The 25,067-nt window shown below is 39.6% G+C and overlaps 1 protein-coding gene across 1 annotated transcript in view; it reads right to left on the bottom strand.

Moving 5' to 3' along the window:
• xirp2a (xin actin binding repeat containing 2a) overlaps positions 1-25,067 on the bottom strand; it is a 56,128-nt gene that overhangs the window by 11,182 nt on the left and 19,879 nt on the right. Inside the window, exons 3-8 of the mRNA XM_046053817.1 lie at positions 21,339-21,450; positions 8,782-8,939; positions 3,406-3,543; positions 1,108-1,188; positions 800-869; positions 351-454 (exon numbers count right to left, since the gene is read on the bottom strand). Of these exons, the coding sequence (XP_045909773.1) occupies positions 351-454; positions 800-869; positions 1,108-1,188; positions 3,406-3,543; positions 8,782-8,939; positions 21,339-21,450 (663 nt within the window). The remainder of the gene's footprint in view (positions 1-350; positions 455-799; positions 870-1,107; positions 1,189-3,405; positions 3,544-8,781; positions 8,940-21,338; positions 21,451-25,067) is intronic.

The raw sequence follows: 25,067 nt of genomic DNA, 5'->3' as shown, positions 1-25,067 counted from the left end.
TGTAAATGCACAAATGCAGACAGCTCCTGAGTCTGTCAAACCTAGACATTTTCAGTTATGCACGTTCTTAATTACTGACTTGATAGAAATATTAATTGAAGATCACTTTAACTGAAGACAGTAATGTGAGTTTTAGTCTGGGGTTTCCTTTTAACACTGTGAAAAAAAGAACTTTCAGACTTTGGCTGTGTAATGACATGACGTCTTTTATCCAATCCAATTTATTCTCCATCAAGTCATGGCATGCACAATTTCCTGCTGAAGGTTTTCATGATCTGGCCTCAGTTATACTGATACCTCATAAAAAACACAAACTATCATCTATTTAAATAAACAGACAGGATCATTACCTTAATTTCCTTGGCTGGTGCAGATTCCTTAATCGTTTTTTCATACTGCTGCTTCAAAGCCTGAGTGGAAACCTTTGGTAGGTCCTCTCCTCCGACGAGCATAACTGAATTAGACACAAGAAGAAGGCTGCCTCATTAAGTCATTCGCAGTGAGGGAGCTCAGGGGGATTGGAAAGAGAAATAAATCATTTCATTAAAAACCTGAGTAGTTTTCATTTTCTGAAACCATGCAGCAGTGATTGCCCAATTTCCACTTTCCAATATTTTACCTTCCTGACTTTGCCCTGATTAGATTTGCTGTTATGCACTGAATAGAAAATCATCTGCAGTCATTTTCATAGCTCATCCCTTATTCAGCAGTAGTGGGAACAATCATTAATATACAGGACACAAGCAGTGCTGTGATAAAAACATGCAAATTACAATATAAAAGACATGAGCAGAAGAACCTGTTTCATTGTAATGGTTCCCGTAACTGGCGGCCACATTGTTTTGGTGGACTCTTTCATCATGGATCACCTATGAAAGGATGGTGACAAATCATTAGTATACTGGCAACTGCACTGCAGCCTCCAACTGTTTTCAATCAGTGAGAAGCTAAAGGCTTAGCATGAGGCACATTTTTATGTAGGGCACATAAAGTATAACAGAACATTTTGAAATAACCAAAGAACTCAGACTGGGTTTATGAGCAGCCTGTTAGTGGTAAGATGCGACCACACAGCTGGTGACAAATGGTGAATGTAACAGCTAGTACCTCTTGTTGATCGTGAGAAAGGGCTGTGGTGGGGACTCTGGCACTGCTTCTCACCATCACCTCTGAGGAGCTTGACATCTCCTGTCAAACAGAGATAAATGGGAATGAGGAATCCCTGTTACATTGACAACACATGCACACAACTCACACAAATCCCCCCACGCAGGAATGCACAGCGCACAAATGGCCACGTGCACACAAAGACAGACACACAAATGCCACGGTTTTATCGCCTCATGACTACGCGCTCTGAGAAACAGCAGGAGCGTAAGTAATTCCTATATTGTAAAACTTAATAAAACCCCTCTGAGGCCAGTAACAAATGTTTTCCCATTACAGAGCTGCTTCCCAGGGAACTACTAAGTTTAAATTCCACTGAAGGAGTTCAGCGTTGGAAAGAAAAAGCAATAGATTACAAAAACTGCACAAAACTGCATCAGCCATTTCCTCCAGTGAGATTCATGCAATTGGAACGAGATGAAAGAGAAATATAATATTTGAGCTTGTATCCTCTGCTGTTAACATGAAAGATACATGGAGGGTTGGGGTGCTCTGTGCTTCTGAAATCACTTATGTCAGAATAATAATATCTTTCCTGATGTGCAACCAGTTTTAAAAGAGAGCTTGGATATTACACCTGTGAAGAAACCTTGAGCGGAAAGTGGTTTGCTTTTGCAGAAGAAGCAATAACTCGATCAAACAGACACTTTCCCTCACGAACCCCTATGTAAAATTTAACATTCAGCAAGGTTCTTGTGTGCTCGATAAATCCACTCTGCTTCCCGCCTGAATGAGCAGATGGAGAGAATGCATGGAAGGGCGGCATTGACCTTACTTCACTGAGATCCAGCCCTGTCCCAGGCTGCTAACGTGTTCTGGCATTTTCCTCACGCACTGGATGACAGTGCCACATAGACGAGCAAAGTTCAGGGTGCCTTCTTTGATTTGACCTACAAGAATGCCTCCGAGGCGCAGCTATAGCAGCCAAGTTTTTCCAATAAAGAGCTACAGTAGAATGTAAATCAATCAGAGGCATTCATGTGCTTCTCATTTACACAGAGCTTGTGAACAGAAAGGACAGCAGTACTCTGTCTGGAGGAAGAAAAATGCCACTTCTGTCTGTTATCCTAACTGTCTCACAATTAATTGTCTACGGAGAAGTTGCATGTCCAGTACCATCACATATATACTCCAACCTCAGTTCTTTATATACTCTGCCTTTATGAGAAAGCTGTAACTGTATGTGCCAATGATCAAAGTGTAACCTCAAGTGTACCTTAACCCAAGCCATTTTGGGAAATATACTTATTCACTTTCTTGCCGAGCATTAGATGAGAAGAGAAATATGAAGGTAGAGCTAGCAGATGATTAGCATAGCTTAACACAAAGGCTGGAAGCAGGGGGAAACAGGTAACTAGATGTGCATACTAGCACCCCTAAAGCTCAATAATGAAGAAGTTATATCTTGTTTATTTAATCTGTACTAAAACTGATATGTACCAGCTGCAACTCAAAAGTCACTGCGCCACAGGCCAGATATTATTGCTGGCCGGCCAGCTTTGGCCCGCGGCCAGATTACTTTGATAGCGGCAAAAAAAAAAACATAATAGCAGCTGGTGCTGAAACAGATGTCAGTCATGACAGTAAAAGTTACTCAAATAAGTACTTCATCTTATGTGATTGTGCCTACAAAATAAAAGCGCGAGAACATCTTTGCAACAGTACTTTGTGTCATGTTTAATTGAGAACTTTTACTTTGAAAAGTTCTGAAGGAAATAAAAGAGTCTCTGGCTTGCTTGACACAACTCTGAAAAAGCCCAGAAAACGTGAGATCGGATTCCCCTGAATGAGAAACGCAGGAATTTCCTCTGCGTGGAGATTCTGAGGAAATGAAGGGGAAAACTCACATAGGGACTGAACACACAATCCTTTGAACAGGGGTCCTGATCACTACTGACTGAGCTAAACAGACAGACAGTAAATGGCGGATTATAAATGATAAATTGACTATGTTCTGGCCCACTGTCTACTGACTTAAAAAAAATCTGGCCCGATGCTAGACTTATTTGCCGACTCCTGCTATAGGTCTTTGAAAAAGTAAATTCGCTTGGCACCCTTATCAGAACACCTCAGAGATTATAAATTTTGTTTGTTTTGTTTTTGTTAGTTTAACAGTTGTTTTAGCTCTGTAGTTAGCTTAGCTCCCGCATAATCTTGTGCGGAATAATCTACTTTGTGGTGTTGAAAGATACATCACTTTGTGCTCATTGCAATAGATGTTTAGAAAAAAACTTATACCTGGACAGATCTCTGCTCGAAATGGAACTGGGTGACGCTGGACTGAGAAGACGAAGAGGCAAATTCCTGGTTCTCAAACTGTCTCTTCACACTGGCCAGGCCACCAGGCAGCGAGCAAGCCTCTGACTCATCCATTATCTAACAGCAGAAAACAGATACATAAAATACACCTTTAATATACATATTATAGATTAAACACATTGTAAACTTACAGTTTATAGCAGATTTAGGAGATTGGATTTGACCTCGGTGAACCAGTCTCTGCTGTCATTGATTGTGAATATTTTATACATTCACTTATGCTAATTTGCTAAATTTAAAAGTGAATGCAAAGGCATTATGCTAATGCTTTTAAAAGCATCCGCAGCGTTGGTGTTCTTTTAAACATGCCATGAATGCTGTTATTTTAAATAATTAACAATGGTTCCTGTATGATCATCTAGGTGGTGTAAAAAGCAGGTAAGGCAAGGTAAATGTGCTGCAGCTAATACCTTTAACAATACTCAGAGCCAAGATATACGTCAAATGAAAACAGGGAAAAGTTACGTCTTTTTGATGCAATTAGCTGAAAACAAATAAATAAGTAACTGAGTCTCTTTTTTTTGTGTTTATTTCTGGCAGAAATTTCCCGAAATAGCAAAGATGGCAGGCACCCAATGTTAATGGATTTACTTCTCCATATCTGTCCTGCACCAAAGAGTGAAACATCAATAGAAAACTTCTGGATTAGTCAGTTTAATGGAACACAAAAGCTTTTCAATACTTTTTATTAAGCTATGGAATGAATTATCCTTTAAAACTGGAAAAATACAAAAGCCTGGCTTCTTTGCAGTGAGGAGGAGGAGGGAAGAAGACTTTTTAAAATCTCATCAGTAAGGAGAATGCAATCCTCACTCTATGAGATCTGGGCAAGAATACACACTGACTATTTGATACAATAATCTCCTTTTGGTATTGTCAATTACTTTCCTAATAAAACATTTATATGTAGGCTTCTGCATATATAGAGCTTCTTGGAAATGGCAATATATATGAGTGTTTCCAAGCCTGTGTGTGTGTTGATGTGTGTGTTAGTGTTCAACACCCTTTTGCCTTTCCTTTTTAATGCAAATAGGAGTACAATGCAATTTGCAAGTTATTGAAGAAAAGTTTAGGTCAGTAACATTTTATGACTCGGCACCATGTTATCAATATTTCACTACTTCAGGCCACAGTAGCTCCATCCATATGACATGAAATCAACATCTCTGATTTAACAGGAGGACTGTCGGAGACATAATGTAAACCTAAGCACACACTGAGGCAGGTTATAATATTAAGGCACGGAATCTAAGTCCAAATTGATTGTCTCCTTTTCATCTGTGTACAACAGAATCTCATCTCTTGGTCTCACTCAATTGATTGTTTGGAATCATATGAATAATTACAAGTTAGATGAAAAAAATCTATTCCCCTTCCATATCTGTACAGAGACCGGTAGTTTATATCTATCTGTGAGTGCCTTAACATAACCATTAATCATGAAAAGTCTAATCATGCTTTAGTTGTGAATAATAATAGCTATTGGGAGCAGATATGGTAGGGAAAACAAATGAAACAGGTTATTACTAAAGGATTTTCTGATACGTTCATCATTTTGTGACTTTGCAGCAACAACATTCATGAACGTTTCCCCTTTATCTTGACAAAAAACGTAATCAAAGTGGCATTACGTTTTGTACTAAATGTATTTGCCGTTGCTTATCAGTCGTATTTACTGTACCTGTCCAGCAGTTTGTATAGCTGCAGGATGATAAACTGGACTGAAAAGTGTCCATCAAGAGTTCTGCTATCTTTAAACACCTTGACACACAGAAAACAGCTGCAAAGGTATGGAGGAAAAACAAGATTCCTAAGCAGACTCCCTCACACACACACACACACACATACACATTCAGCTGTCAGTAGCCACCACATGAGGTTTGCCACTGAGAATCAACTGAAGTTGGGGCGGTGCCTCTTGCAATCACTGAAGTGAAGCGCAAGAGGATCATTCAGTGCTGTTTGAAGCTGTTGTTTAGAAACAGCTATTCTTATCTATTGGTACTGTTAAACTATCGATGATTTACTGAATGTCTTTTTGAATGTTGTCATTTTAAGGAAAAGTATATGTTACAGACATTTATAAAAAGCAACAAGCCACTTGAGGCAGTACTTTACTGTGATGTTAGTGCAGCTGGGAAAGCTCTCTGTGTTATGTCAACAACACCTCTCATCTGTTCTGATATTGCTCTAAAGCTAGGCCTCAAGTGGCTTTTTGCCACGCAGACCTGTGGCAACAATTAACGCACTCAGTGAAAATCACCATGCTATTGGGGGAATAAAGGAATGCTGCATAGTCGAGGACAACATTCACTTATTACTATTATAACTAATTAATTAGCTTTTGAATATTTAAATTCTTTATGTTATGATTTATTTTTAATCCTATTTGATCAATCTTTCTATTAGTGCTTGTTTTATCACTACTGTTTTATAATTACTGTAAAACACAGCCTTAGGCAGATTCAGTGCACAACCATACTACATATTAGTTTGTGTTTATAACCCTACAGTAATATAAAAGGTTACACTATTGGGTCACAACAACCCATTGTCATTGGTGGTTTTCCACCTATGGGTATTGGGTAAAGAAACCCAGTATTGCATTGAAAGTACTACTGGTGCTGAACTTTAAACAACTGGTTGAAGAGAAGAGACTTTTTTAACTAGAAAATATGAGGCAAACATCCTGATGTTGTCATCCCAACAAAAAGATCAGTGATTGAATGAGAAAATAAAAATCAGAGTGGTTGATTTTTTTTGTTTCTGTAAACAGATAAAAACTATTTTAACTTCCTACTTCAGAAGTGGCTATTACTGGCTGCTTCACTCATATCACACTGGACTGCAGCTGCTGTCAGCCATTAACGCCATGGGAAAGAGCAGGATGCCACTGCCAGAAACACACAGAAAGGTGAAGTTGTGGAAAATAGCAGGTTGTTGCTGCTCTGCTGTGTTGTGTTGAAAAAACACAATTCACAAAAACAGAATTGACTGATGAGTAAATCCTGATCAGTATGTCAGTGTTGTGCTAATTTTACCTATTCAAACCTCTTTACTCTAAACCAATAACAATTGCATCTGCATGCTTTTAAGTCATATTACTGTACTGCAGTTGTAGACCACAGTTTACAAGGAAAGTCATTTTCCAGTAGGTAAGGCTTTATTATATATACTGAGCTGACTTGTTATAATGGCCTCGGCTGACTAACTGCTCACACAGATGAATTATAGAGTTTATTAAGTGCATGCAGGCTCTTCAAAGCTGCTCAGGCTTTTTGGTCCTTGGTAATGACTAATGACTCAGGGATGTTTTTTGTGTTTAATCAAAAGAGGAATATTGTGTGAAGGCCCGCTGATGTGCTGGCTGTGTGTGTGTTCTTCTGAATTTGCTGCAAAATCTTTGTTCTCTTCTGACATAGCTTGTGAGCTACCTCTTTTTAACAAGAAGCGCGCATGTGTGTGTGTAGCCAGAGCATAAATATGCCAGAGCAGCGTCAGCATTTTGACATTATGATTCTGACTTGACACAATAAATCAGTGTGAACAATACAGTCAACTATCTAAATAATAATTCATATATAGATCAACTGATTAATAAAAATTGTTATGAAAGTAACATTTAACATCTAATATTGAAATTACATGAATCAAAAGTACACTGTTGTGTTGTGTTATAGTGGCCTTTTTATTAAATATCGATGACTACCTAGATTATATGTAGAGATTCTTATAATATGTTTACGGAACGTTGATTACATGTATGTAGAGTGATGCGATGCAATGCGCTTAAATTAAGAGATAAAATGCAAAGACCAATAGTGGGAGAAATACTCAGATCCTTTACTTATGTAATGTACCAATACAACAAAGTAAAAATATTCCATTACAAGCTAAAAAGTCCTGCATATAAAATCCTGCTGAAGAAAAAGTACGAAAGTATTTTCAGCTAAATGTACATACAATTTTCAAAAGTAAAAGTACCGGTTCTGCAGAAAAATGGCCCATATGGGTAATATATTTATTATATATGACATTATTAGATTGTTAATACTGATTCATCAGTTTATGGAGTCCAGTAGTTCCCAATGTAGGGGTTGGCACCCTCCAAAGGGTCACAAGACAAACCTGAGGGGTTGTGAGATGATTAATGGGAGAGGAAAGAAGAAAAAATTCTGATACACAAATCTATATTCAGTTATTGTGAAAAATAATATATCATTTTACTCCTAGAAGCCTCGAGCAAGAGCTTAGAGGGGAGCTGTCTCTTCTGTGGAAGTGTTAGCAACTTTTAGACATCTGAAATGTCACAAGGGGCCTCAACTAGACACATGGTTTGGAAACAACTATTTTAATCTTTTTATAAGCTTATTATATGTAAAAAGTATATGAAAGTAACAGCAGCTTTCTGATAAAACAGTGGAGTAAAAAGTTTAATATTTCCCTCTGAAATGTAGTGGAGTAGAAGTATAAAGTAAGTAAGTTAGTTAGTTTTTATTTCTGTGTTGTGCGAAATATCTGTAACTTTACAAAACATGCATCTTCTAAGAATACATATACAGAACATTTATCATGTGAATATATGAACAGGCTTTCTGCATCATCCACATTTACAGTATCAATTCTTGTTTTTAGCTCAAAACAAAGCAGTTTTCCATAAAAAATGACAACAGAAAACAAACTGGAACTCATTTTCTATATCATTCAGTGCATTGAGAAAAACGCTTTTCTTCTTTCAGACTGACACGCCGTCAAGTTTAAACATTAAGTGGCAAAATACAAGATGTTAGTATAAAGAAGCATGAAATCAAAATACTCAAGGAAAGTACAAGTACCTCAAATTTGTCCTGAAGTACAGTACTTTAGTAAATGTACCTAGTTACCAGTTTTAGCTGCAGATACTGAACTGGCTCCAATTTCTCAAATCAGGCTTATAATTTTCTAAATGTATGTTTAGAAATGAATGAAACGTGCTGAAACAGTGGCCCTATATAGATCCCTGCTGACTCCCATTCACACTCTGGAGATTTAGCTTTCCCTTCCAGTCCTGAGCCTTATGATTCCCCCACACAGTAGCCTACAAGCAGGACTCCGTTCAGGGACAGCAGATTTATGCTTTGCGGAGAATAACATGAGAGACATTGGGTCATAAACCTCAGCAAGGTTACACTATCAGTTTAACAAGTGAATCCAAACATGTCTCAGTCCATGTCTGTGACTGTCTGCCGTCTCCCTGGCTACCTGCGTATTTTCACCGCCATCTCTCGTTACACCCACGTGGAAGTATCGTCTTACCGCAGCAGAGGAGGAAGTGGTGCCTTCTTTCTTGGACACGGCAGCCTGATACATCGCCAGCCGCTCTTTCACCGACACCGGCTCTGCCTCCTGGTCCTTGGCGCTCGGGGCCCTGTCCTCAGGATGTCCTGCCCTGGATCTACCTGCGCTGACTTCAGCTGCACACACACACACACGCACACACACACACACACAAAGAGTTAAACCTGTAAGATGTGAACAAATCAAACTTTATATATTTGTTAGACATGTTTCCTCAAGAGGTCTGTTCATATATACAATTACTCTTCTGGCAGGTCAGTGAAGAATGAGACAAAGCTTGCCCTTTTGTAATTGGACTATAAGGAACAGTTTTATAGATGAGGTTTCTGTCATTATACTGGCAGACTGAAGTGACAGTATAAACCAGAATGGGAAGGAAATAAAAGTGGTTTGTTTGCCCTTTTCTGACCATAACTGCTTAAAATCCCACCCTGATAAAGATATCATGTTCCAGATATTGTATATATTTAACCAAGGAATGGCCAGAGACAAACAACCTGTAACAGCGGAATACTCAATCAATCACAAAGCACTAAGTTATGATACTTGATATTGCTCAGCACATCCCCGCGGATAGCCAATTAGAGAACACCACTGATTTTTACATTTGACTTCTCTGTGCTACAAAGCGTCAGTAGGCAACAGAGAAGGCTCCATTAAGGCTCACCAAACACCCACACTGGACCTTTTAGCTCTTGGCATGTTCTCTCTCGCCGGGCAACAACACTGTGGGATGAAAGAAGACCCTAAATAGAAATGATTCTCTCTCAATATGTGCTCACGCTGTAACCTTCTGACATTTTGAAATCATTCTCATTGTGTTTTCGCACTAGGCCCTTACATGGTTTCTCCACATGTATGGGTACTAGTATCACTTTGGCTCAAAGTAGAGGTCAGTATAGGTTCTGCTTCAAAGCTGATGCTCATTTGAAAAGTCTGATAGCAGCTGCTTCTTAAATGCGTATGGATCCAGTGAAGGTGCCCTTGGTGCTGTAGTAGCATAGAGATTAGTAACATATTCCGTGCTTAGCGGTATAGTACATACCGTTCATGCTTGGCTGTGCAAACCAAGCTATGACTACACTGGCTTGATATAGCCCACTCCTGGTATCCATATCATTAAAATTAAGAGATCAAACACCCACTGGGTGGATCTCAGCATGGTTTCCCACATAAATCCAATCTAAATGTCTGGTCACAGCAGCATTAAAAACAGTAAAAGTTGATTCCAACTGAATTCATGCAGGGTGGATCGGTAGATTTGGTCAAATGAGCAAAATAAATCCACATGCATTTTTCATGACGAGTTGAACTTTAGTGAAATTTGATAACAATTTGCACCATGGAGCAGGAGGTTCTAGAAATGTTTTCCCCATTCTGCATTCTCATTTCCATTTTCTTTACATGAAATAGAAAAATGGAACTCCAATTGTTTATGTTATGGCCACCAGTTTTAATTATTTCAACTTTGTTTCCGAGAAATCATGTTTTTTTTTTGTCAGTTTGGAAAAGTGGACAGCTCTAAATATTACAATAAGCTTGAGCCCCAGCTGCCTTTGCTATGCACGAGAAGCCAGTAAGTCAAAGTTTTGTCGTTACATTTGCGAACAAAAGCGTCATAGTGGGCAGACTACTCCAAATTTTTACCAGAATCCCAAAAGTGAATTGATTTAAGCTACAGATTTTGAAATCAATTTTCTCAACATTGTAATCTTTAGTGCCTCCCGTCCCTAGCAGCATGCTTCTTGCCAAAATGCACCTTGGGAGTCGAAGTTAACTGCTGCCCTGTTTTTGAAAAGCCAGATGTTTTCTAACAGTTATTTATCAACACGGAAATTTCGCGCCCATTCAAGCAATAAAAGTGCACCAACCGTGAGTCACGTAACATATTGATAGGAGAAACATTTGAGGGAACAGAGAGCCCAAGCATCCAAAGCCTATTGGCTGATTTTATTTAATCTGCTCTGTCGTATAATCAACTCCTCCACAAAGAGAAATGGATTATTAGACAGAAGTTGATGATACAAATACTATGATTAATAATGTGCTAGTGGTTAGCTCCCCAGCTACAATTGTTTACCAACTAGCCCTGTGAATAGTCCCTAAGTGCCAGGCTTCCAAACATGACCAAACATTTTGCAACAATGCACGGATAAATTTTGTTGTGCACTGAGTGGCCTTAATAGAGACGCCATGTGACAAGAGCATGTTCTCCTCATATCACCACTTTTAGCTTTCTGCTACGTCTGGCATGTTAGTGTAACCAATCAGGGAGAGTAATAGGCTTCCTGAGACAGAACATCTGAAAATAGACAGGGATTTTACCCGTAACATCCTATAAATATGGGTCAGAAATCCTACACCTGAGGCTGTGGTGTAACCTTATACCGTCTCGATGACAGAAGCACAAGGATAATGCCCACATTTATCACCCGAGATAAATGTCCTCATGGTCTGGAGCTGTCAGGGAGGTGGAGACGTGGGGGTTTTGATGCTTTAGAGCGGTGACAACAGCGCTTTGGATATCTCAGGCTTCTTAGAAAGGTATGCTGTATGCAAAGCTACCATAGCATGGAGGTGAGGTAACCAGGGTTTAGGGGGGCTGACTGGAGAAAAAATAAACCCAGCCTTTTTATAACCGTCTCTGTCTGCAGCGTCATGTTCCCCTGTGACAGGAAGGGATTTGCGGAGTGGAAGTGCTTATGAGAGAGAAATAAAAGGCAAGAAAACAAAGTAGAAGAACTTCTAATCAGACTGAACATTTTCAAAGATTTTTAAAGTCGTTACACCATCTCCATATTCTATCACTAATTAGCACAGGCACCAATGGATGTTTAATTAGCATTAATAATAACTTTCAAACACTGTCTCATTGCTTTAGAAGCCCCAATCTAATGAGGGCCAAGTCTCTGTTTACAGTGTGGTGCTGATATCAGAAAAACATTTTTCAATGGCTTACACTGTGTCATTTCTGCTTTTGATGGATAGCATATTGGACTGCTTAGAGGGATATTTACCACCGTACTGACTATTACTCTCTTCTCAGAGTATTCGTTTTTTTTATCTTTTCAATGCCACAGTGGCAGCACAAGTGATGTCACCGGGTGGGGGGGAATGGAAGTGGGAGCGGCCGGGAAAAGTCAACAAGAGGCGCCATGCTGCTGCCTATCTGCACGACTGTGTCTTATCAAGTCGAGACGATGGCCATTGACCTCCCTGTCACTGCCTCCTCCCTGATGCCTGCGCTAAAGCGTTCAGAGGTGAGGCGCCACGCTGCGGGCTAGCTAGAAGTGAGGAGGTGAAAAGCGGCATGGGGTGTTAGGGCAAGAGACAACAAAGGAGAATGTGTCCGGAAAAAAAAGGGAGGAAAAAGAACAAGAGTAATTTCAGAGTTTTAGGGTGCAAGAGAAGGTAGCATGGCTTTGTAGCTCAAAGCTAAATCAAGGCACATAGATCTGTGTCAAGCAGAGGCTGTCCGCTAATCGCAGAGGTGTCACGCCCCCACTGCCCTCTTCACACAACAGAAGCCTTAAGCAACCCAATTTTCTGTTCATTACTTACTGACCAAAGCGTTTGGCTGACGAGGTTTGACAGGAGAGCCAAATTGAGCTACACTAATTGAAATGTCAGCCATGGAGGGCGATTTCTTCCTTACAGACGAAAGCAAAACAGGCACAATAATTGAGCTGTCAAATCTATCAAAATAACTTCTTCACAAGGAGACTGGATTGCCCTCGGGTGCTTCCTTATGCTAGGCTAAGCACTTTGTCTCCGATTTGCTATGCTTTCAGAATAGTTGGGATGTGATTGCTGCTGGTTATGTCTGGTGGAAGGAAACAGGAAGGGCCCATGCATGTTTTATGACAAATCCTAGTGGAATCACTGAAACGTACTATCACATCTCATTCTTTATGAAGCTCCAGCACCTGATATTCCAACACAATACAGCCACTCCGCTTCATCTTATTTCCGATATTACACCAAAGAGGCCTCATGCCTGCGCAGCCTTGGCACATCAAACCAATTTATTATCGGCTAAAATGTCATGTACCATTTCCAATCTGTCTCCTTCCACTTCGGTGCTTTCGGTGGAAAATCACTTTAAAGGAGCTGTGCTGACAGTGGGGCTTATGTTGATACAAGAGTCAGCCTTGAAATGCTGATAGTCCACATACAATCCATCACTTACCTTCTTTAACTGTGTAGGTTGCTCTGTACGTCAAACAACAATAGAATCCAACACAATAGAAAATGGCCTTGGGTCTCCGGTAAATGAAATGGGCTTAGTCGCCCACCTTTAACCCAACACAGAAAGCAGACAGACGGTGAGGCTTGGAGACCAGCTCCAGCAGTGCGCTCAACAGCTAAGTGAGGCCCAGGCATCCAGTGACAGCTGATTTTATTTTAGAAGTCCCCCTTCGTAAAAATAGGATGGACTTGGGGGAGAGGGTAGGTGGATGGCTTTTCTTAGTATCGAGTATCAAGGTACCCAACATTCCCTTAAGCTTATGTCACAGTAGTCTTATGGAGACAGACGTCCCATACTGTGAGATGGAAAAAAGACACTTGGTACATCCCTCATTCACACGGCGGAGAGCAGTGAGACGTTTGGCATGTGAAGTCACTGCTTGTTAGCACGGTAAATATTATTTCATGATTCAGCACACATGTATGCTAATACAGACAAACACTTGGAAAGTGAGAGGGCTGATACATGTTAACAACAAAACAACAAAAATATGATGCACTGATTCTCATTAAAGATTAGTTCTACATTTTGGGAACTATTCTTATTCACTTTCTTGCAAAGAGCATGCTAAAAATAGATATACAGCCAGGAAGCAATAAGCCTAGCTTAGCATAAAGACTGGAAGCAAAGTCCAACAACACCGCTAAAGCTCACACAACAAAATAATAATAAGTTGGTTTTACAGAAAGTGAAGTGCTATTTCAGTATGACCAGGAAGTTCACCAAGAAATAGATCCAAGCACATAACTTAAAATTACTAAACTTTTCTGAACTTCAGAGGTGCAGGTAGGCATATTGTTGAACTTTAAAGTTAGCCAGGTTAGCTGTTACCCTGTAACTGTCTTTATCTTAAGCTAAGCTAACCAGCTGCTGGCCCTAGCTTCATATTTAGCTTGCGGACACGAGAGTGGTATCAATCTTCTCATCTAGCACTTGGCAGGAAAACAAATAAGCATATTTTCCAAAGTGTCAAACTGTTGAAAATAGATGGCTGGTAATGAAATTGACGTGCACAGGTCATACTAATATACCTTTTCTTTCCACAGGCCTGCCTCTCTATGTAAATTATTGATTAATGAAGCTCAACCAAGAAGACAATTCATTCATTCATTCACCACTCTCGCTCTCTGTCTCTCTTTCCTTCCCTTTCTCATAAACTCTCTCACTCTCTTCCTCCTTCTCCAATCAGCTGACTATACTATTGTTAAAACAACCAAATTTTGCCACAATCTCCCATCAGCCAATCATGCAGTCGCTGTCATCCTTAAAATCTGTTCTCCTCTCTGCTGCAGACATTTCAGGGCGAAATCACTGCGGCCCTCCTCCACCCTATTCACCTCCTATCATCAGAAGTCCACTCCTCATCACATCCAGATCTTCAGCATACCACTTAATAATTTGTTCACTCAGATGAAGCCCCTACTGATTATAATGTGCTCAGCATCACTTATATTGTCAGGGAATGGTTATGTTACCACTACGTCTAGATCAGTGCTTCCTCTGAGATACTCTTTTTCCATAGAAAGAGTTGATACAATGATAGCAAAGCTGCCAAATGTTAAAAACCTCCTGTTGTATATGTCTGAGATATATGCTCTTGATGCCCCTCTTGAGTTAAATATCACTTTTAAAAGCTACTCAACTCTGGATGTTTTCAATGTAGTGAATGATTTAAAACATTCTGCCAAGATGAGTTGAGTGTACCTCTAGGTGAAACCTTTGCTCCCTCTAAAAACCCATCTTGTACACTTTATGCCAGCCGTCAGGATGCCTTTGAACCTTTTTAACGGACAGCTCTCCAGATGGACTAAAACTAATGCAAAGTGAGGAAATTCAGTGCCTGTTGTGAAAAGGCCCAGGAGAATTGAGCTAGAAACCATTAATGATCAAGACATACTCAAGGAGGTAACTGGTGGAATAGCAAATCATATTGTTATGCTTTCATTCTTTTTGCTTTCTTTCTGTCTATCCTTCTTTTTTCTTCTTACTTTTCCTTCTTTCTTGGCCATACGTTACCCTAAAGCAATGGCAAAAGTCGTCTTTTAGAGACCTTATGTTTGTGTCTGATCAGCCTGGGGGCTTTCATTCAGCCATTCATTCATTCACTCTTCTTCAACCCACATCCTTCTTGACAGAGAATATAGTTCATATAACCTTGCTGGAATTATATAGGGGGAATTGCAGGAATATATATATTATATATATATTAATAAAATCTGTTTTGTCCATATTGTTTGCTGTGACCATGACCTCATATATGTTTTTTCCCGGAAGCCCACCCCACGAGGTGCTGTTGGCAGGACATCGACTAGAGAAAAGCACGGTTATCAGGCTTGCAGAGAAGCTGCACTCTGCTGATAATCCCACTGAAATTGCACATGGATTTCCTGTTCCTAAAGTGGAAAATAAACATACTCCTGTAGAATACCTAATGATGGCGCCTGAGAATATCCCCAACTGAAGTCCAGAATGAGTCCACATTCAACTGAGTTTTCAACTTAAATAACTTTCAGGAAATAAAGTGATGTATGAATGAAGAGATTTGCCGTGAGTTTAAATACTGTACTTGGTTGGATAGGGATGTGCTAATCAATGCTACGACTCAACAACTCAAGGAGTATTTCACCTGTTTTTAACCTGTGAGAACACAGTGTCAAGACATTCCCAATCCCTAACAATATCATTTTCAGCTAATTGGAGAATGGTGCTGCCACTTAGTAGACTGGCAAGGCGTATTAGCTTAACTTGAAAATATAAGTAAATGTGAAATTTGCTCTCTTATCCTCAGACTAATTGTACCTAGGGGAAAATCTCTGAACAAGGTTGGCTTGATAACATGTTTCTCATCTTCAAAAATAAAAAACAGCTGTTGGAAAAGGGGGGTTTATCTTATAATATGGGTTAACTTATATTTGGGCCAAGATGGTATTTCTATCAGTTACGTGCCAAGTCAAGTTAAATTGCTTGAACGGGAGTGAACTATGTTTAGACACAGACATTTCTGACAGATTAAACAAGCAGACAATGTGTTAATGATTGAGCTGTAGAGGTGCTTGATTCTTGGGAACTTTTATGCTTATTGGCTGCTGCCTCTGGCTTCATAGCATACAGACATGAGAGTGGTATCAATCTGCTCATCTAATGCTTAGTAATAAAGCCAATTAGTGTATTTCCCAAAATGCCAAAAAGAGAGAATATGTAACTTCTGCTGAACAGCAGCCGCTGTGGCCACAAGTAGCCAAGATAATGGCAAATTCCCCTTCATTTCCCAAGATTTTCTTCAGTCAATTGCATAAAGACCAATGATGCGTCCTGGTGACCTATGTTTTTTGTGTAAGTGCCATGTTGCTACTTGGAGTCCAGCTGGGGACCTTTGTTGAATGTCATGTCCTCTCTCTCTCTCTCTCTCTCTCTCTCTCTCTCTCTCTCTCCCTCCATATTTCCTGACAGCTCGCCACTGTATATTTTCTTCTAAGTTTGAAATAAAAACACAACATAATTTGAGTACTATGAATGCGACCACATGTCTCTTGGTGAGGTATGTTGTCTTTAATTTGCATTTTATTATTGTAATATAACCACTGAAAAAAAATTTGTGACTTCTATCTAAAGTTTGCTAACTGAAGCTAGCTAACATTAGCTATTATAAAGCTACTGGTCATACTAGGCCAAAGTTTTTTTTATTGCTTCAATTCAACTTTTTATTTGTGTTGTTGCTTCTTTTAAAAGTTACATAGTCTCACTTTAAAGATTAAATGTAGGTAAAAACAGACACAACAGAATAGCAACAAACTTGGGTAATGCTGGTATCACACAAGAAGATAATTGGGACGATTTTAGGTCCCTTTTTGCCCCTCCTGACAATTGTGGGGGCATCCCTGAGCCAAGGCTGGTCTGAACCGATTATCAGCCCAAATAATCCTGTAGTGTGAAGGGTTACAGACCTAATCCTAAAATCACCGACTGGATTGGAGACTCCCCAATTTCAAATAGATTTCAAAAACATCAAACATATTTGATATTTACAATTCGAAATCGGGTGCCTCCAGTCAGAAACCCGCAACAGAAGATGAGAGCAAACTGAGCAGGAAGCATCAGCCAACGTGTTGTGTATTTGCTCACACTCACCCATGAGTTCATCCACAGTTTTATTCTCTTTTATTTTTTAACACAGTAAACACAAGTGCAACTAGCTGAGGACGATAGTCTGCCTCAATGTTTGTTTATGTCTGAAGTCACATTTGATCACTCAAGTTACAGTGAGAGCCCAAGTCCCTGGACTCGCCACTCTGAAATCGTTTAGAATTAACGCCAAATGTGTGGTGCTACGTCTTGACTGAATCTGCTGCGTTCTCAAGATTAAAATTAAAGAAATCTGTTGAAGAAGTCTGTCGTTATGTCTGTGGAATCCCACGTTTCTAAAATCGGTTAAGATTTGAAAATCCTCTAGTGTGCACCAGGCATTACAGTGCATGCTAAAATAAAAGACACATTATGATTAAATGCAAAGGACTTCAGAGAATAACCATTTTACACCTTTCCATGCATACTAAACCTATATGGTGTATAGAGATTGTACTGATTTCACCCAGAGTAACCACAAACCAGCCTCACATCTATACACAATATAGTGAAAATGCTCGTTTCCAAATTTCCATACATCAGTCTTGTCTTATGGACTACTTTGCGTCTTAGAAACGACTCTGTGGATCTAATCTGAAATTGCAATGAAGAAAATCTTTGTTTTTCCGAATGATAATATAATAAAGACATCTTCATTTGGCAGACAAATGTGGGAGGAGATTAATTAAAACAAAAACAGACTTGGCAAATCCAGTTCCAATTGGCAGAATTTGCACACTGGAAAAAGCCACTTGGGCCAGGTGTGTTTGGCAAATTTAGTCAGCCACAGACTAATATAAATATATATACACACACACACACACACACACACACACACACACACACAACTTTTAAATAATATAATAAAACACAATTCTATTATCTAACTCCCATTATTGCATGTGCCACAAAGCCAGCCACAGTGTCATGGTGGTGATTCCGGTATAATACGAGAGGAAACAAGTAAACAAGGATGCCTGTTTAGATAGAGCACCAGCATGGAGATTTATAGGTGAGCTTTGTATCTGTTTTTAAAGAGCAGTTACGCCGCCACTGTGCTTTATTTAAACATTGAGGCTTTGCAGGGAACATCTCCTGTGGCCCCCCTGCCATCACTGTCAGTCATTTGACCTGGCAGATTATGCGCCATGTGCATGACAACTTGTCAGCAAAGACAAAAGCTGTCGCTCAGACAGGACAACAGCCTTCTTCGTCAAGAAGCTCCAATTTTAGACACAGTACGGAGATTTAGAGAAGTGCAGGGTGACACGAAAGCCTGACTGATCTCACGTAGAGATGGAGAGGCTCTAAGTGAGCATGTGTCAATATGTTGAGTGCCAGCATCCACGGTTGAGTTTATGAGTGTGTGCACATGTGTGTGTCTAACACCTTGATGCTACTTTGAGGCTTGTCAACACTTTCATCACTTTTTATTCTCACTTTCTACAATCATCACCTTTCTCTTTGTCTTTTGTTTTCAAATTCCATTCCAAGACATATGTTGCTAAAGCATAGAAAAGAAAATGGAGGACAAAGAATAAGAAATCAGTGTAATATAAGAAAATATTTTATCTGCAGTGAACATTCAAGCAGCTAAGATATTTTTCCAAAAACATTAGATCAGCCCTGTGATGAACTGATGACTTATTCAAGGTGTAGCCCACCTCTTACCCAATGTTTGCTGGGATTAGCTCCAGCCCCCCTTCGACCCTGCATGGATAAGCTGTTGAAGATGATGGATGATTATAGATCATATGACTATTTGTATGTGAAATGTGTCTTTCATAGTGATGAAACCAGAGACAATTCATGAACTAACTGCAGTTCCCCTCAGCTCTACTGAGCTTTTTAAAGTCTTTCGGCTCATTGTTTTGGTTTTATGGTCCACAACTTCAATGTTTTTGTTTCAGTCTCACCTCTCTCATCAGCCAGCAGCCTTTTTTTCTGCAAAACAACTTGAAAAACCAACTGTACACTACCTGCCCAGCACCAAACAGCAGACAAAGTTTGCACCTAGCTGGTGAACACAGTTGAACATTTAGTACAGCATTGTGCTATTGAACAGAAACACAGAGACCACAACTTATTTTTATATAGTCTATATATGGTTAAACAGTTTACTGTTTTCTGGTGCCTTTGTAATGTCAAACGTGAGGCAAAAGTAAAAGGCAAACTAATGACAATGTGAGAAGATTCAATTGCGTTTAATTAGCAGGTTTACTTGTGTTTTACCTGTGTTTTCAAAAATAGAAATGTCAATAGATTATATTTTTTAATTGATCAAAATGCAAAGTTAGTAAAAAGAAGAAAAATCTACATCAAATCAATATTTGGTGTGACCATCCTTTGCCTTCTAACAGCCTCAATTCTTCTAGGTACACTTGCAAAAAGTCAAGGAATTTTTAGGCACATCGTCATGTATATGATTAAACAATTATAGCAAACAGGTGCTAATGATCATAAATTCAATATGGTTGAAACATTAAGTGAAACAGCAACAGTTGTGTTGGAGGAACACAACTATGTGAGGAACAGCCAAACTCAGCTAATAAGGTGAGGTTGCTGACGACAGTTTACTGTCAAAAGCCATACACCATGGCAAGACTGAGCACAGCAACAAGACACAAGGTAGCTGTTTTGCATCAGCAAGGTCTCTCCCAGGAAGACATTCTAAGGCTTGGTGCTGTCCAAGCTCTTGTAAAGAAGCACAAAGAAATGTGCAACGTTGAGGACTGTAGATGCAGTGGTTGGCGAAAGAAACTTACTGCAGCTGATGTCCAGCAGTGCCATCAGCTCTGAACTGGCAGACAACAATGGGACCCTGATACACCCATTTACTGTCTGGTCAGAAATGGCCCCCATGAAAGCCAAAAAGGTCATACTGAACTATGTACGAAAACACAGGGACTGGGGTGCAGAAAAATGGCAGCAGGAGCTCTGGACTGATGAGTCAAAATATTAAGTATTTGGCTGCATCAGAAGGCAGGTTGTTTGCCAACGTTTGGGGTTGCATTTCTGCAAACGACTGCTGGGGATTGCTTTGTCAAAATGAATGGTCTCCTCAATACTGAGAAGTATAGGCAGATATTTATTTATTCATCAGGGAGGCATCTGATTGGCCCCAAATTTATTCTGCAACATTACAACAAACCCAAACATACAGCAAAAGTCTTTAAAAATTTCAGTGTTGCCCTGGAAGTGATGGTATGGTCCTGATCTCAACATTATCAAATCTGTCTGGGATTACATGAAGAGAGGGAAGCAGAGAAACTGTGGACAGTTCTCCAAGATGTCTGGGCCAACCTTCCGGCCTAGTTACTTCAAAAAATAATTGATGCTATTTTGAGGGCAAAGGGTGGCCACACCAAATATTTATTTGATTTAGATTTTTCTTCTGTTCACTCATTTTGCATTTTGTTAATTTATAAATCTTATCTATTAACATGAATATTTTTAAAGCATTCTTACTTTACAGCATTTTCCCCCACACCTGCCTAAAACCTTTAGTGTACATGCTTATTGTGGTGATAAAAGGGGGGAATATTCCATGTTCTGGTCTACATGCACTTTCTGGAGTATTTTGACAAACTTTTAACATAGTTTTTCAGAATTTTATTAAGCAGTTTTCTGGGGGTGTTTTATTCCAATTGTTGAATAGTAAAATCTTTCCCTCTTTTACTTACACAAACTTCACGAGGACTTTACTTTATTTGTGATCTGCAGTGAGGTAAAATCTATTGTACCTCGGACGGTAAGCTCTATCCTTGTGTACACTGCTATCAGCGTCAGTGGAAAACAAACTGGAGGTAGCCACCGCAGCGTTGCTATCACAGTAATGGAAGCACAGTATCTAGCGAGTCCCCAGCTTCCCATTAAAAACCTGCCAGGAAGGCAGCCTTATCTGGCAATGAACAATCTAGTTTTCAAAAGTTGCTTTCTGCTAAATGTTTATCTTACAGAACAAATGGGACACCACATTGCATTAACCACCCCGCAGCCTCGGTTATTTGTTTGAGACTAGTGTAACCATGATGCAATCATAGAGCTAAGCCTCCTGTCATATGTTATAACATCTGATGTTGCATCAAAGCTTTCTGAAGAGCAACTTTTTACATAAAATGAAATGAAAAACAAGAATACTCACAAAGAGATGTGTCCTTAGGTGAGGCCATGGTCTGATCTGTTAATGGGTCAGCCTGTGTGAGACTACTGGATGTCACTCTTTTGGATGGGGAGGTGTGGACGTTTGTCACTTCCTGGTTGAGAGAAAGAGAGAGAGAGAGAGAGAGCGCTATCAGAGAAAACACCTGTGCTATTTCAACCGGGAGATGGAGAGGTGACGCTACGGGTCATCAAAACCAGCTGGCTGTGCCCAAATCGCATGTACACACCCTGCTAACACAGACACACATGTACAACCACCTCCTCACACACACACACAGATACACATTCCACCACACATGCCTTAAGTATGAAAAATGATACAGTCACGCGTCTGGTGACATTTAAGCTCTGGATTCCAGTGAAAATTTGTTGCTGTCGTCTGGTCTGCACACACAACACATGTACACTAACACACCCACACACATCTGTGAGTGCAAAGAGAGACGACCTTGAACACAATATGAACAGTACGCATTGACTGGAAAGTTAGTGCAAACAGCACTTGGTTGAATTTTAATAGAGCCACTCTAGCTGTAACTAAAGGTGTTTTCACAGGCCTCTTTTGATAAAAGGTACAACATTGGTAAATGGCATGTCCTTGCTGCACACAGGCTTGTTTTTCCCCTGGAAGCATTTTGTAAAACTTAGAAGTCAGCCAGTGCAACATGCCTATTGAGTTGCAAATCACCCCCGCAGGGAACAAACACACCTGTGTGTGTGTGTCCGTGTAGGTGTGTGTAGGCATGTGTGTCTTTGCAAATACGCGTGTTTTTTTTTTTTTTCCATTTGCAAATCAAATGTATTCCCAATAGCGCTTTTTCGACAGCGTCTTTCCGAGAGTGACAGCAAATACGCAACAACTCTGCACACTGCATAAGCACATGGCTCTCTGTCTTTCTCTCACACACACACACACACACACACACCTGTATCTGTCTAACTTGGTCTCCTTCTGTCTGCTGAAGGTGTCAACCATAATTTCAAAAATGCATCAAAGGACAAAACGACTTCAAAAATCCCATTTAGCAAATCCCTGAAAGATATGCACGGTCATTTGCATACTTTCATAGTATATTACACACACACACACACACACACACACACAAATGTGGCAAAACAGGGATGTAAACATAATCTCTCCCTTTCTGTCACTGTCACTCTCTCTCTCTTGCTGAAGTAGCACTCACATCGAATGAAGCTCAAATCAGTGAGCTGCGAGGAGCAAAAGCACTCGTTCCAAACCGGCTGCTAGCCACAGCTCCCTAGTGCTGTATGTTTGACTGCTGATATTAAACAGAGTATTTTGTCTAGAACGAGGTGTTACTTTGCCCAGGGGATGATTAAGTGCACGAGCGGTGAGGATGTTTTACAGGCCACTGTGCGAAAAATGTGTGTATGCCTGAGTTTGAGTTCATTACAACTGTTTGCAGGACTGAAAGTCACTGAATGAGGGCCATTAACAGGGATTCAAACATTTATCCCTCTTTGGATGTCTGATGAGCTTGTTTACACTTCACTTAAAGCCAACGTCTGTTGTAAATTATGCATGTAGCACGTGTGGTGTGTGGGTGTGAACACATTTGGAAAGATTTTCTCTGAGTATAATATTTTTCAGTTATCACATCAGATGAAACAATGTTGGATCTCACTGAAGAATTGGCTGTGTGCACGTAGACTACAGAAAGTACTGTATGTCGTCACAAGGCTGAGCCTACGTCTCTAAATGTACGATTCTAAAATTGGATTATCAAGACTACTTCAATTCAGGACTTTGTTGAAATTAATTTATTGGCCAGGAAAAAAAGAGTGAAATAGGTGTGGCAGCTAAATAACAATCACTCACCACATTAGGGCTGCAATTATTCAATTATTAATCAATTATTTTCATCATTGATTAATTTGACGATTAACATCTTAAATAATGGATTATTTGGTCTATAAAATACTAAAAGATTTTTTAGTAAAAATTGTTTTGTCCAACCAACAGTCCAAAAACAAAAGACTGTTGAAAAATAGCTTATATGATAAACCCATCAAAAATTTATTTTCTGTGGATCAACTTATTAAACACCAAAGCGTTTTTGCTCCACACATTGTCTGAGACATCGTGTAAAAACAAAGCACGTTTTAAGATCACGATTCACTGACATCATAAATGTAATAATCAAGGTTGTTGTGATTCAACAGGGCCGAGGTCATCAGGGCGACGCAATAATATAGAACGTTGGGTCATCGGCATAATAAGAGACCCAGATCCCATGTTTCCTTATAGACCCTTAAAATTCATACAAGCTTTTATTATTAAATATTATTATTTTGTTATGCTTCACAAGATGTGCTTGTGGGGTCATTGAACAACGCTTGAAACCCCCCCACCCCACACCTGTCTGGTGGCAGAATTAAGGGGGCAGCACCTGACAATTTATTTTTTTTTTTTACTTTTTCCAAAACAGGCAATCTGATAATCACACCTTCTTCACACAGTTATTGGTCAGGCGTGCTTTTCTCTCAAGCTCTGTTTTTTCTTCACACAACACAACTCATTTTCGCATGTACAAACAAGAAAAACACTATAAATTCCCCGCAGGAGAGACAATTCATCACATTGCAACGTTGTCCATGAAGCAGATTTTTCACTTATAGTGTGTAGCCGTCCAAAGTAGGTATACATACTTTAGCCTTCAGATGTGGTTGGACTCTTTTAAGGCAGCATATGTTAAGTGCAGCTATCAGCTACACAGCAGGGTCTTTGGGCCAAAATGCAGACAGGGAGAAAAACAAGTACAGTTAGTGGGGTTTATTTACCAACTAATGAAACTGAAATGAAGTGTGGTGAATCAGTCTAGAATGAAAAAAAGTAAATCCATATGTGAAACAGTGAGTAGTCCTTAAGTAAGTGGAAAGCAAGCCTAAACACACAGAGGTGCTTCACAGGACATTGTCCTGACAAACATGAAACAAGAAACTAGGTCAATCTGAAATCCACAGTGTAGGACAGCATGAAGCACAGTGAATCAAACAATGAGTGAAGGGAGCAAACCACTTGAATACAACAGGAGGGGATAACATAATGAAACACAGGTGAAACCACTAGACAAACAGTGAGGACATAAACACAGGAAGTAAAAGAAGACCAGAACACTAGGGGCAGCTGACTACAACATTAAACAGGAAACAAGAAACACAGAACAAAATCAAACGAGAATCGTGACAGCATATCCAATAAAAAATGACAGGACCCCTGGGGCACACAACAAAAATATTTATTCTTTATGAACAAAACTCCTCAAGTAGTCTCGACCCATTCTGGGTGTGCTCTAAGGCCCAACCTGAGATGACCACCTCTTCGCAAGGAAATTTAACTGACTGTGTAAAATGCAGTACTGAGCTCAAAAAGTACCAAAATAGATAATTTTCTAGCATTCTAGTTATAATTTAGATATTTGAGCAGAGCCATCTCAGTGCTAAATTTGGCACTGAAGCAAGACTGAAATAAGAACTGAAGCCAGTAAAAATTAACAGTTGAGTGTAAACAAGATTAAAAAATACATTAAGTTAGAAATTGATTATTCATGTTATTGGCAAAAAGACTGTGTTGGGTTTTTCTAGGAGAAGCTAAACAAAGGCAATTTTCAAAAGCCAAAGAAAAACAGCCAGTCTGCAAGGAGAGACTGATAATGTGCAGTAATTCTGCAGACAAAAACCAATG

This window comes from Micropterus dolomieu, linkage group LG01 (assembly GCF_021292245.1).
Source record: "Micropterus dolomieu isolate WLL.071019.BEF.003 ecotype Adirondacks linkage group LG01, ASM2129224v1, whole genome shotgun sequence".
NCBI lineage: Eukaryota > Metazoa > Chordata > Actinopteri > Centrarchiformes > Centrarchidae > Micropterus > Micropterus dolomieu.
The sequence above is the reverse complement of the archived record's forward strand: the minus strand, read 5'-3'. Positions and strand labels throughout refer to the sequence as shown.